The sequence below is a fragment of the Podarcis gaigeae genome, assembly GCF_964106915.1.
Source record: "Podarcis gaigeae genome assembly, chromosome: 2".
Taxonomy (NCBI): domain Eukaryota; kingdom Metazoa; phylum Chordata; class Lepidosauria; order Squamata; family Lacertidae; genus Podarcis; species Podarcis gaigeae.
Window position 1 is genome coordinate 43,739,220 of NC_139679.1, and position 14,355 is coordinate 43,753,574.

Consider the following 14,355-nt stretch of genomic DNA (forward strand, 5'->3'; position numbering starts at 1 on the left):
TTCGTTTGAAGCATTTCTGCCTTATTCCTGTTTTGTGTTGTCTGACGTGACCCGTTGAAGATGCATCTGCAGACCTTCAATTATTATTTCCATCTCTCTATGTTCAGAAGCCTAACAATAGCATATATGAATTGTTCCATGGATGATAACTTTAGCAAGAACCTCCTGTTGTGGGACTGTGGGCAATGCTTGGGATGGGAAGAATCTGCTCTCAGTTGCCATTATCATCTTGTTTAAGTGAAAAGGTTTTCTGTGAGGGGGAGAGAGAGAGAGAGAAGGGCCACAGCCCAGTGGCAAAGTTCTGCTTACAAAAAGTCCCAGGCTCAATTCTAATATTTCCAAGCATTCTTGTCTGAACCCCTAGAGAGATGCTGCCAGTTGTGTAGACCAGGGGTGCAGTGCTTAAAATAAGCCAGGCACCAGGCGCGTTTTGCTACTGACACAGGTCCACTTGCAGCTGTGTGGAGATTTCTGGGCATCAGGTTGACAATCGCAGTTGAAAAATCTCTGCCTTACTCCATAGTTAGTACCATTTCCCTTTCCACTGTGTATGTTTCTTCTTGCATACTGGGACAAGTGAATTGTTGTAAGAGCAAGCTTCAGTCAAGCAATGTAGTTGAGATAATAGAATCATAGAACTGTGGCATTGGAAGGGATTCTGGGGGTCATTTAGTCTAATCCCCTGGCAAATAGACATTCTGTTGTGGCGACCACAACCTAGATTCAATATGTCATTTGGTGCCTAGTTTTATATACCTGAGTTTCTAACAGTGCGCATGTGGTCCTCCAGATGTTGCTGGTCTCCAACTCCCATAATTCCTGACCGCTGGCCATTGTGGCTGCATCATGGGAGTTGGGAGTCCAGCAGTATTAGTCTATCCTTCCTGGTGTGGACAGTAGGGAGCTATATAAACCAATAGTTTGACTTCGTATAAGTCAGCTTTGTATGAGCAAAACACTGCTTTGGGGGTACAATGGAGATTGTAAAAGCAAAAGATACAAGTTCAGTCCATATCCTTTATCCTGGGGCAAGAGCTAAGCATGACTATAACACATAAGAGGTGCTATTTGAGCTCGTGGCATGATGGTAATGGTTGTTTCCTCGTTGTTGTTGTCCTTGCACCAGGTTGAGTGTACATGGGAGCTTTTGTTGAGCTGTTGTGACCAGTAACTTTTGCTAGATCTGTTTTTCACAGCCTGGGCATTGCTTTGTTGTTCCTACAGCTGTGCAATGGCATGCTCTAACCAAGCTCTTTCTCTTTCCCTACAGCCATACAGTGCTTGGATGGCGACAAGCCCTGTGAGAATGGTGGGAGCTGTGTTGTTTACTCCAACGGGATAGCTGCCTGCATGTAAGTGACACCCTTGCACAACTTTGCCCATGGGTTCAACAACAGCCAGTGCGTCAAACCATCTTGGGGGCTTGTAGGGTTGGGCCACTGCCTTCAAAGGGCAGGCAAGTAGTGTAATTTGGGAGCTGTAAAGTTGTCATTGTGAAAAATTGCTGCTTGGCTTGAAGTGGGAGAGCAGCGAGCTCTGTTGACAGGATGCAGTATAGTTTAGGAAATATGGGGCCTGGAAATGCTTCAAAAGTCACAACATGACCTTCTCCGTGGCTTTGCATTAGGCCTGTAGGAACTAATGACTGGTGCAAATTGGCTTCCACTGCATACTTTGACTATTCTTCAGCTGGGATTCTGTTTGCCATGGGACACTGGAATAATTTGGTCTCAACGTCCATTTAGAGACATCCACTTGACAGAGTGGATAGCATATTGGACTTAATTTAAGGAAACTTGAGTTTGAATTCCTACTAGCCAGCGAAGCACTAAAGACAGGAGATCTTGGGCCAATTCTTATTAATCTACCTAAATTACCTCATGGGGGTGTGTTTTGTTTTGTTAAGATAAAATATGATAACCCGCCCCCGCCCGCCCCCAATGTAAGGCACCCTAAGTTCCTGGGAAGAAGAGTGGAATATAAATGTGGTAAACAAACATCTTACAAGGAGGAAAGAAGAGGGAAGAAGAACAGGTTTTCTGGTTACCACAACAATTATATTAATATGAATCTACAAAGGAGCTAAGGGCCCAAACAGATGATATGAAGAAGATCTGGATCTGAATTGAGCAGCTGCAATGGGTGTGTGTATTTAGGGCAGTGTTAGGAAACCTCTGACCTGCCAAATGTTGTCATTGGACTCCAGGTCCCATCAGTCCCCAGCAGTGTGGCTGGTGGCCAGGGATGATGGGAGTTGTGGTCAAACAACTTCTGCAGGACCACAGGTTCCCTGCCCTGGTCTAGGATTTAACACTTCCCCTCCATTTCTGAATCTCAATTCCTGTTCATGTAGTTGCTATTACTCCCACAGCACAAAACATACACATGATGGTTGGATGGCTCAAGGTGTTAAAGGAAGACCCCTTTGATCAAATTTGGAACACCTCACACAACTGTTTTTAGGTTGAAATCAGAATTTATGAAGCCTTGATCACAAATCTTCCACTGTCTCATTTCTTTTGACCCTAAAATATGATAATTTATCATGGAAAAGGAGGACAGTATCCCAGATAAAGGCAGGATAGATTACATTATTGGCCTTAGCAATTTTGAATATAATCACATGGGCTGTTATAAAGGAAGAAAGGTATAAAGTGAAAAATTTGAACAGGAATGGGAACTCTTTAAGAAGTTTTGGAATGCTAAACAAAGTATGGTATGCGGTAATCCTTTCTATTGGAATTTAAGACAATACTTCAGATATGCGACTCTCAAGCATTTTTTTATCAAAAAAATTATAGTTGTAATTTCTTTGTTTTAATACATAATCTAATAAACTAAAACTTTTGTGAATTGCTAAAATGTTTTGCAGGTGTTTGAGTTTTTTTTTTATCTTTTGATATGATCTTACAACATGATCCTATACATGCCTACTTGGAAGTAAGCCTTAATAATATATGCTCAGAGAAATATTTTATCAGATTAAAAGACTTCTACATTATAAATACAGACGTTTCAGGTTACGTTATTTCGGGTTGTGCACTGCGCCGAACCCGGAAATACCGGAACGGGTTACTTCCGGGTTACGGCGCTCACGCATGAGCAGAAGCGCTAAATCATGCTTTGCGCATGTGCAGAAGACCAAATCGCAACCCGCGCATGCGCAGATGCGGCGTTGCGGGTTGCGAATGTGCTTCCCGCATGGATCATGTTCACAACCCAAGGTTTCACTGTACATCTTAATGGTGTTTTAAGTGTTCATAGTGTTTAAAATTTTAATATATGTGACAATTCTTTGTGTTTGTGTCCTGAGAATTAATTGCCTTAATGGAATTTAGAATATTTGAAGTGTCATAACGTCTCTATATTTCTGTTTCATGAATTTATTAGACTAAATATGTTTTCTAATCTCCATAATATGTTAAAATGATGACAAAGCTTGGTTTATTTTTTAAAAAAAGATCATTTATCAGACAAAGAATGTCTCTTGTTGGAACGTTGTAATGGGGATCTGTCAGTACAGATGCCTGTTGTTTTTATAGGTTTGAAAGCTGCTGCTAGACTGTCCTCCTCTTCTTTTGATCTTGAGCTTGTGTTTTAACAGGCGCTCTGCTGAAGGGTGGGAGAGTACCCTAGCTCCTAAGGGCATCGCTGATGCTGCCGGTAGTGTCCAGGGCTGGTTTTATATTGCCGTGTAATGCAGTTGCTTTTCTGTAGTAGGGGTTCCATACTGTGGTGTTAAAGCTCGAAAGGGGGAGACCAAGGATGTGCGGATGACATAATTATTGGGATTTCAGCGTAGTTCTTTGTTGTGTTAGCCAAGCCACGTGGTCCTGGTGGTTTCCTGGCAATGGATGGTCCAGATGTACAGACCTGGATTTAGCCGGGCCAGGGATGCTTACTCGCCCTCCTTCCTGTAGTTGCTTCTCGTAGTGGCAGGTGTTTGAGCAAATTCTGTGAGCTCCTAGCTTAGTATTGTGTTGCCTGTGTTGGAATCCAGGACAGGTGATTCTGCCTGCAGCTGGCACGCCCAGAACAGGTGAATCACTGGGAGGCTCGAAGCCCGGCCTGGATCCCTGGATGGGATGATAGGACAAGAAAAGACTACCAGTCACCTGTAAGTTCTGTTCAGAACGCAGCTGTGCCACCAAGGAGACTGGGCACTTAACAAAGTCTGTGGGTGGGGTGGGGGGGTTTGGAATAGTGGGGAAATCTAAGGAAAGCTGGATATGTTCCTCTGGGGGCTCAGGAGAGAGGAAGAAAAAGGAAGGTTGCTCTTGGCATCATGGTCTGAAACCTGTCGGACAGGTTGGGTGGGGAGGCCTGGGAGTGCCCAGTGCTGAAGGGAAAACACTCCTCCTCCTCCTCCCCTCCTCCTCTCTCCCCCTCCCCCACTAAACACCTGCAGAGAGGCCTCTTAAAGGGGCGGTCACCATTTGGTTCCTTCGGGCCTGGCAATGCCAAATTGGAGTAGGTGGACAATGGGTGGTTCTCAGGTTAGTTTTGCCTCTCTCTTTAATCCACCCCCTCCTCAAATCTTGAAGAAGGTGGGGCTTGGCTGAGGGCTGTCAGAGACACTTCACATGAATGTGAAAACAAGCTTTCTTAGGAGATGGCAGGTGCAGCTGCTAAGAAGAGCAGTGGAAGGAAACGGAATGTTTCTGGAGCTGGGAATGGGGAAGCCAAGGCGGCAGGAGTGGTCTAGAATGGAAATGGGATCAGAATGGGCCCTGGTGAGAGAAATCGGGCGGCTGGGGCACTGAAAATGTGCACAGCAATGAAATCCGTGTCACTGTTTTTAATGCTGAGGTTAATAGTCACCACAGATTCCTGGTTTTTATTTTTAAGAGAAATTAACACTAAAATGTAAGGGCCATTGGAGGAGGTTCTGTACTTGGTACAGCTTCTGTCTGCCTTTACTGCTTGTTCATGTGTCCCTTTTCCGCACATCTGTTTCATAACTCAGAGGTTCTCAAACTTTTTTTGCAGAGAATTTGAACATTGATGGGGGTCCCCTTTAACTTTTTCGTTTTTTGGGAGGTGGAGAGGGAATTAGCAAACAGCACCAGCATAGTATTACAAAAATCAGAGGATCTAGACCAGGGCCTTGTTGGTCTGTTTGATAATCTGGTCCTGGACAAAGCGACCACTAGTTCTGCTGTTGGGAAAAAGTAAACCAAGTGCAGGGCCTAGTCTCCTTCCTCCTCATCCTCTTCCTGGGATTGTCTTACATAAACACGGTTTTAACAATGAGTCTGTAAGTGACTGTGGAGGCCAATTCTCCTAGTGCATTGCCTTTCTGTGGGCCACCAGAATGAACTTATGGTGCCCCCTTTTAATGTTAAAATAAGATCTCCTCACCCCTTGCTTTATACATGAATAAGAAGACACATCAAAATAAACATGTGTCTGACGCTGCAGTGTATAGTGCAGCCTTTAGTGTGACATTAGAATCCCAGACCAGTTACACATATGGCAGAGCTCTTTTATGTCAGAAATCTTGCATCCTTTGGGCAGTTCTTTGCCCAAAGTGTATACTATAAATTCTCTATACTATACCATACAGTGCAGTGTACAGTGGTACCTCGGGTTACATACGCTTCAGGTTACAGACTCCGCTAACCCAGAAATAGTACCTCAGGTTAATAACTTTGCTTCAGGATGGGTATAGAAATCGTGCTCCGGCGGTGTTGCAGCAGCAGGAGGCCCCATTAGCTAAAGTGGTGCTTCAGGTTAAGAACAGTTTCAGGTTAAGAACAGACCTCCGGAACGAATTAAGTACTTAACCCGAGGTACCACTGTATAGCTTGCCATAAGGTGACAGATTCCAGAGCAAATGGAAGCATATAGGCAAGTTGCCCCTTGGTATATGATGTTGGAGCCCAAAGAAGGGTTATGACAGCTGGCAGTACAAAGCAACTCCCATTAATGATCTCATTTGCAAGAACTGTAATGCTAATCCAAACCATGGCTTGGCAGGAGCAAGCAAAAGGGCAGGTCCCCTGAGCAGAGATTGCAACTACAGTACTCTTCCTTGGACCTGCTGTGTTACCTGGAGTCATACCATTGGGTCAAAACCTGGTTTTCTCTCCATAAAAAGCACAAGCTGAACCCAGTATTCTTGTTTTACCACATGGGTATTACCTAGAGAGGCAGACCACAAGCTCAGTTTTGGATGTAATGCTGAGCTAAACCATGGCTTACTTCTGGGTAGTGTAGGAGCAGCAGGACTAGGGGAGTAGCGCTGTGGCCACAGTCTTTGCCTATTCACTCTAACCCATGGTTTGGCTTAGCACTGCGTGCAAATTGAGCCAGTTACTTAGAAGCACTGACAGGGAATGAATGAGTCCCTTGCACATATTCTTGCTTTTGCCTCCTGTGTAACATGCAGGGAGGAAAATGGCTCCTCTCCACCATGGTGAGAAGTGTGAACTCTACATGCATGTGGACCTCACATGTCAACGCACACAAGGGAGATATGCATCTTCCCATACATGAATGGACACTAAAAAGAGGGTGTACAAATTGCTTCCTTTGCTATGTTCTACAAGAGAAGGTCACATTATTTTAATGATTTATAGGCTAACCTTCAACAGCAGTATTCTCAGGGCAGCTTACAGATAAATAAAATGGAGTTACCCCTAGTTTATTTGCTTGCTCCCAATTACTTGAGTAGGACGTTTTTGAAAGCACCATGGTACTAATGAGTGGTAATGGGTTTTTTAGTCCCCCAAAACAGGAATTTTGAGTTTGTGATTCCCCAACTCCACATCCATGCTGATGGAGCCCCAGCACTGCCTCACAGTTGATGGGATAATGGCTATAGTGCCAGAACAGCAGTAGTAATCAATCCCACTGTTGGAGCACTGTCCTCGATTCCAGTGCTATGAGTTTCTACAGCTGGCCTTAGAATGGGGAGCAGGAGAAAGGGGCACAGTAGTGCCCACCCAGCGCCCTGCAGCTATTTGATCTGTTTCTCCATTGGGGCTCGGACAGTTCCATCCAACCCCCCAGTAAGGAGTTGGCACTACTTGCTACTGGTTTTCTTTTTCCTCTTTGTAATCCATTTTAGTTTTGTGGGGGCAAATTGCCATTGTAACCCTTGCCAGTAGGGATTATGATTTGGCACTCTGTGTGTGTGTGTGTGTGTGTGTGTGTGTGTGTGTGTGTATGCTTGGTTCTTGTTGATGGCTTTGTGAGGGTCAGAGCTGATTGTCAGCTCCTGGTCTCCCTCTACTTGCAAGATACAAGCATTTTCTCTAGTCCATGCTTTTAAGCTTTCTGTGGCAGTAATTGCAAAGGAACTAGAAACTGTTGCTGTGCAAGTTGTTGGTTTTCTTCCAGAGAGTGGGGTGGGTACAGTGGTGGGGTTTATATTATTTTTTTGGTTGGATGGATGTGTGAAGGGTTTTGCCTGCAGTGCCCCCAAGCAGCCCTCAGTCTTTCAGTTTTGGCACAGGGCTGCAGGCCTGTTACTGCCGCCTGCGCAGCCCTGGGGTAAGGGCTGAGTCAGAGAGTGTTGAGCGACATGTGCAGACACAGTTGGTGAATCACAGCCCCAGGGAGAGCTATAAAAAACCAGCTCTACTCCCCGGATGTGAGCAGGTAGGGACATGGTGCCAAGGCTTGGTTCCCTGTGCTGAAAGAAGAGGCTTTCTTCTTTGGGGCACCTAGCCACCCTCAACTGGTAAGTGAGATTGCCCTTGTACTGGCCTGGGGCAAGAGGGAGTGCTCAGTAAATAAACAAGGCCCTGCTTGTTGGCGCAGAGCATAGTTTTGCTGTTTGTTTCCCTCTGTGCCTTAGGAGGGTGCAAAGACTCTCAAACTGCCCAACTTTTTCACTTTCAAAACCAGGACACGTGTCTTCCGGGAGATGTTCCTGGGCGAGTCATGTGACCTGCACCTCGCCCTGAAAAAAGCGCTTTTTCGGGGCGAGAGCGCAGTGCGAGAGCAAGTCACCCAAAATGGCCGCTGAAACCTCGCACCGACAAACAGAATGTCCCATTTGGGGGGGGGGGTACTTGGCAAGTGTGGACTCTGTGCATCAGCAACTATAGCCCATTGTCACAAAGGGCGAAACTAAACAATAAATTAAATGCATATGTGCCTTTTGAAAAAACAACGTGGGAATTGGTGGGAATATTGTGTGTGTTCTTGATCACTTCTGCTGTGGTCTCAGTGAAAATTGCCTTCCTATTAAACCTGCTATTTATCCTGGACCACAAGCTGTAATTGGTGCCAGTGGCACCTTCTTCCTAAGGGAAATGGCAACTTCAAGAAGCAATTTTCACTGGGACTAAAGTTCAAGGGGAAAGGGTTAAATCTCCTGCCGCTGTTTTATTTTTAAAGTTAAGTAAACACAAAGCACACTCATATTTTAATGTATTGCCTACTTTGGCCCAAATACACACTTGGCCAAATAGGTTCATGTTTGCTCAATCTGAGATTTATATAACTGACTCACACCTGGTTTGTCTGCCTCAACTTTGGGTCACTCATCTCTTTTACTATGAGTGTGGCTTTCCCCTTTCGTGGCAACAGAATTATGGCCACAGCTTTTGCCACAAGGTAAAGCCATTCGTCTTTCAGCACTCCTAGGGAGCAGATGTCTTGCAGTAATGTGCCTCTAGAGCAAATATTTATTTATTTCTAAAATTTATACCCCTCCCTTCAGTGGCCAGTTGGCATTCCTGCCTTACAAAACAACTTTGCAAAGCAAATAGCTATGGATGGCTTGAACAAATGAACCAAACCACATTTCAAGAGGAAGTCATATCTTCCTCCCTTCCAATCTGGCTTGTGGATGTGCTTCCCTGGCTTTAAATACAGTGATCAGTTGGGGCAGAGGTTTCCACCCTTTTTAAGTCCATGGCTCCCTTGACCTACATTCTTTCTGCAGCACCCCTGTGGGGCTCAGGAGCCCAGTTATGTCACCCCTTGCCTGAAGATCTGGCAGCCTTTCACCCTTTTTCGAACACCCTCCCTTGTGGAGTGTTCCCTCAGCCTCCTCTCCTCTCCCCAGGGCAGCTGCAGCTACCACCCCGGTCTCTGAGTTACCTCCCCCAAGAGAGATGCCTCCTCAAACTGCCCCACAGGGGCTTGGGAACCAACCCCTAGCCAGCCCCAGAGGCACCATTCACCTGGGGAGCTTGTAGCAAGGACTGCTGCAACAAACAGCTGTGCAAGCCTTTGGGAGGTAGAGACGCAAGAGGGCATCAGGAGGGAGGGAAGGAAAGAGGGACAGAGGCCTGTGTTGCCCGCAGCACCCCTGACTATTGTTCAAGGCACCCCAGGGTGCCATGGCACACTTGTTGAAAACCACTGAGTTGTGGGATTATTCTCAGAACACTCAGTCTTCCTAAGGGCAATTTTTCCTCTCTCCAAAAGCTGCAAAGATCTATGCCAACTATCTTTGGCCTTACATCTTCCACAGTAGTAAACATCATAACCTACAATCTAGAAACACCGTACCTTCTTTTGAAGACTACATTCTTAGAAGCTGGAAGAGGGAAGTATACAGGCCAGCTACAACCCAGTGAATAAGCCAATAAATTGGTTCTGTCGCCTCCTAACCCATCAGCATATGGGTGCACCTATGTTCAGTCAGCCTGTAGGTTGTTTGAAAGATAAGGTCACACTTCAGTTCATTTGGGCTGGAGGCTAATAGGACACTTAGGATAGCCTGCTTTGGGGGGCCAGGATCGATTATGGTTGATTTTCTGAGCTCAATTGAATATTGAAGGGAGGGTGGGGACCTTACTTGGGATTTGGTCATCTCATGACATCGGTATCCGACTGGGTAAGTAAATACTGTTAAAGCTTAGTGATGCTGAGTGGAGCAGCTGAACTTGCTTGGAAAACAGGTCCACAGTGGGGATGGTTTGCTGAAAAGACACATGTAGTATTTTGTTTACAACGCTTCCTTGGATGGGTATTTGAACCCTCACTGCATGGATTTCAATCATAGCGGTATTCAATTTTGCTTAGAGAGACAAGCTTTAGATTTATGATGGAAAGTTAAACTTTGGCGAGCAAGTAATTTGATTGCTAAACAACAGATACCATAACTTGCATGTTTTGGCTCCTATTAAAGTTAAAGTACTTCTGCTAGCTAACTGATTTTACATAACAAATGCATACAAATCTACAAATTGGACAATACCACCCCAGTGCCCCCCAATTTCTTTACAGTTTACACACAATTGTTTTGCAGCCTTAAGTGTTGCTGGCAGCCTTCCTCTCAGATGCCAGTCCTTTCATACCATCTTCTGGGACTCCAGTGAGTGGACAGTGTCCACTTTCCTCTTTGGACCTGCTGGGCCTTCCCCCTCTCATCTCCTGGCCCTCCTTGTCCAGGAGGTTGTGATTTCCCTGCACTGAAGCAGAGCCTCCCTCCTCCATTTTCAGGCTGGATCTTCCCAATTTTCAGACTGAGCCCCTTGCAGGTTTCAGACAGATCTTTCCGCAGCTTGCAGTTTTCAATTATCCCATTTTCCCTCCGAGTTCCTGAGTTCCCATGGCAACTGGAACTACTCAGCAGCCAGCCTTTCACCCTGGGTTAACTTTTAGTTGGCTACCACTCACACAAAATTCACCACTACATATGCTCTAGATTTATGCTGCAGAGAAACAACTTTGGTCAGTTGACATATCCCACAGTATGGCTGTTTCCGTTTTCTTATTCTTTTTTGCCCAGTGGCGGTGGGGGGAGGCATGTAGTTTGCTCAGACATTCCTTTTCCTTGTCCAATTCCTCTTTGGGCTGTAAGGCCCTGACTGTTGTCTCAGCCAGGGCCCAGGACTTGCTGTTCAGGCTGGGCAGAAAAGCAAACAGCTTTCTGTGTTGTCATGGCAGTGGCAGGCCGGAGGGCTCAGGGAGGCTGCATTTACAGGGAAGGCTTGTGGACCTTTGATTGGGAACCCCCTTTCAAAGACTCCAGGACGGCCAGGAATTAGGAAAGGGAGCTATGTGCTGCTTATGCCACCCCTTTACCTTTACCTATGCCACCCCTTGCTATCTTGTCCCTCGTGGGGTTGGCAGAGAGCATTTGAATGGGTGGACAGAACTGCTTGTGGCAATCTGCTGGATCCTGCAAACGAGAATGCGATGTGAAAGCCCAGGGAAGTTGAGGGATGAGTTCCCTACCCCAATGTATGTGTGTCATTCACACATAGTTTGTATTGTCCTTCCCTCAGTCCTCAGTGGCCACTTGTCCTTGTTTCCTTAGCATGTTCACTTTGTGTGGGCCAATGCAAAGTTCTCCCTATCTGTCCATCAGGATATAGGGGGTTGACAGAGATTAGGCTGGAGCAAATGGAAAACTGTGCCCCTATGCGGACGGGGATAACCTAATTTCTCATGTCTATGCTCTGGTAACCTATAGGTTAGATTACTCCAATGTGTTGTACATTGGGCTGCCTCTGAAGACAGTTCAGAAACTTCAGTTGGTGCAAAATTCAGCTTATTACACTGATCCTGACCCGATTGCACTGGCTGCCAATTAGGTTTGGGCCCAATTCAAAGTGCTGGTTTTGACCTATAAAGCCTGAAAGGCTCAGGACCGCCATATCTCAAAGACTGCCTGTGATCATGATTTGAAACTCTTCTAAGTGTGCCTCCTTCATGAGAGGTCCAGAGGGTGGCAGCATGAGACGAATGCTCTCCCCAGGGAGGCTCGCCTGCTGCCTTCGTTACATATTTTTAGGCGCCAGGCAAAAACTTTTCATTATAACCAGGCCTTTGGCTGATTAATGTTTTTGTGGAAGAGGAGGGGTGGTATTAGGTTTTGTTTTATTAAGTATTTTGTGTTTTTATTTTGTATTTTTATGTTGTGAATCACCCTGTGATCTTTGGATGAAGTGCAGTGTACAAATTTAATACATAAAAGAGAATAAATAAATAAACTTCAGGCCACCAGAGGGATGTCCCCAAGCTTTACTACCTGTCAAGATTGCCCAGCTTCCAAGCCCAGGGAACCAGGAATTTTGTTAGGCCTAAGCTAATACAAAAATTCCACTAGAGCTGTCTAACCAGACCTGCAAAAATTAAAGACTATCGCCACACCTCACTGCATATCCCTGAAAAGTCAGACAGATAACTGCTAAAAGTTCACTCTCTGCCATCTGAGTCTTGAGCAGAAATATTGTGCAGTAACAGTTGACCAAGAAGGCTACATCACTGGGCTTAGGTTTCCAGCCATTCCAGAATAAAGAACACTAGAAAATTGAGTGAGGTAGTTTCTGTACAATGCATATAAATAATATATAAGAGAGAACCTGTAAAAAGTAGAGATAAAAGAATGTTGTTGTTGTTGTTTAGTCATTTAGTCGTGTCCAACTCTTCGTGACCCCATGGACCAGAGCACACCAGCCACTTCTGTCTTCCACTGCCTCCCACAGTTTGGTCAAACTCATGCTGGTAGCTTCGAGAACACTCTCCAACCATCTCGTCCTCTGTCGTCCGATAAAAGAATACTGTAATAATAATAATAATTTATTATTTGTACCCTGCCCATCTGGCTGGGCTTCCCCAGCCACTCTGGGCGGCTTCCAAAAAAATATTAAAATACTGTAATACACCAGACATTAAAACTTCCCTAAACAGGGCTGCCTTCAGATGTAGACATGGGAAAAATACAAGGCAGCATAAAACAACAAAACTATCTAACCTAGTCTAATATAAACCCACTTGACCTCACACCACAGGAACAAACATCACAAACAGGTGCTCAGGCATCAGGAAAAGATGTGAGGCATGGACTAAAGGAATAACCCAAACATCTAGCAAATAACATAGCAACCAGACCAGAGGTTCCCAGCCAATCAGAGCTTAGCTGGCCAGAACCTTCCAGTACTTGAATATGTGCGTTCCCACAGAGGCACAGTTGCTGTTAATTAAGCAGGCTGCCATATTGGCCTTGAGCTATCAGCCTCAGTTAGATAACACAATTTCATCCTCCTTAATGAGAGCTACATTTCTCACCAGAAACAAGATTGTCCAGTTACCCAGGGAGGGGGGCAGGTGGCTGCAGAAAGTAAACTTTGATCAATGCCTAAGCAAAATAAAAGCTTTTCTGGACGCTACCCAGTTTGCTTTGAAGCGCTGCTGGACAGGTGTGGATTCTTGGACCTTGTTGATCATTAATTCTACATAGTTTGCCTGGGCTTCCAGAGTTGGACTAAAATATTTTTGTCTGGTACTAGAAGATGAATCAAGGTGTTAAGGAATTTCGTGGGAGTAATATTTGGATAAGGTCAGGAACTACCAGGGACTTTGCCGAATTTAAAGTCTCATTCTTCTAACTACTTGAAACTCCAGTTTTCTGAGTTAGGATACATTATTTATCCTTTTCACTAGCTAATCAGGCATCTTTAATATACCATTAAATGTGAGATTATTAAGATTCTGCTGGAGTTGCTTGATTGGGTATTTGCATACAATTTTTGGACTGCTCCTTCAACCTTTGATCTAGCCTTCTGTTCTGCTTTTGGACAATACTATATATTACAAAAGAGGGTGTCCAAACCATCAAGTGATAAGTTAGGAACCACAGCCATCTGGACCGTAGCCGTGCCCCAAGGTTGTATGAATTACTCTCAACATAACAGCTCTGCTTGAGAGTACAGAACTGACTTGAATGCCATCTGTATAAACATTGTCCCATCCTTATTTCCCTCGATGTTTTGCAGTGAGACCTGCTGACAAAATCTTATATAGGGAGGGGAAAAGACTTTTCTTAGATCTGCCCGGAATTTACTGGTAAGAGGAAATGGTTGGTTGGAACCTGACAGAAGGCCAATGTTTAAGATATCTATTTTCAGCTTGGCAAAGGGTAAGTGTGGGCAGTTAGCAGAATCTGCAGATGACACACACTGATGGAGTAGTTTAGTGTGAGCAACAGGAAGTTGTCTTCAGTGAATTGTTGCTCAATAGAGGAAAAAGACACACTCGTGCTAAGCCACTGTGCAGGTTCCTGTGTTGTTTTGTTGTGGCTCCCAATTCCTTGGTGAAATGGCAGAAAGGGGTATGATAAAAGGTGGGTCTAACTGCTTGTTGAATTAGTCCGTTACTAGTCCATTGGGCACCAGAATAGCACTTGTGTACATTAGGGATAGCATGAGTGGCAGATGTCATCTAGTAAACTCTGTCTGTCTATCTCTGCTAGATGCCAGCCTGGACTGATTGGAGAGCACTGCCAGTTTCAAGACCCTTGCCATCAGTCACCTTGCGCTAATGGGGGATCATGTGAGAGCACTCTGCGAGATGGCACTGTGCACTACCAGTGCACCTGTCCCAAGGGCTTTCGAGGTAAGAATACACAATGTGGTGAGATGCAGCGTGTGTCTTTCTGTAGAA

General features: G+C 45.1%; 1 protein-coding gene across 6 annotated transcripts in view; it reads left to right on the plus strand.

The window, feature by feature from the left end:
- NOTCH3 (notch receptor 3) overlaps window positions 1–14,355 on the plus strand; it is a 58,068-nt gene that overhangs the window by 12,142 nt on the left and 31,571 nt on the right. For all 6 annotated transcript variants that reach the window (XR_014561031.1, XR_014561032.1, XM_083726014.1 and 3 more), the window contains exons 2-3: window positions 1,271–1,352; window positions 14,165–14,307. Coding sequence is in view for 4 of the 6 variants with exons in the window: in XM_083726014.1 (XP_083582140.1) it covers window positions 1,271–1,352; window positions 14,165–14,307 (225 nt within the window). In the remaining 2 variants the exon portion in view is untranslated. The remainder of the gene's footprint in view (window positions 1–1,270; window positions 1,353–14,164; window positions 14,308–14,355) is intronic.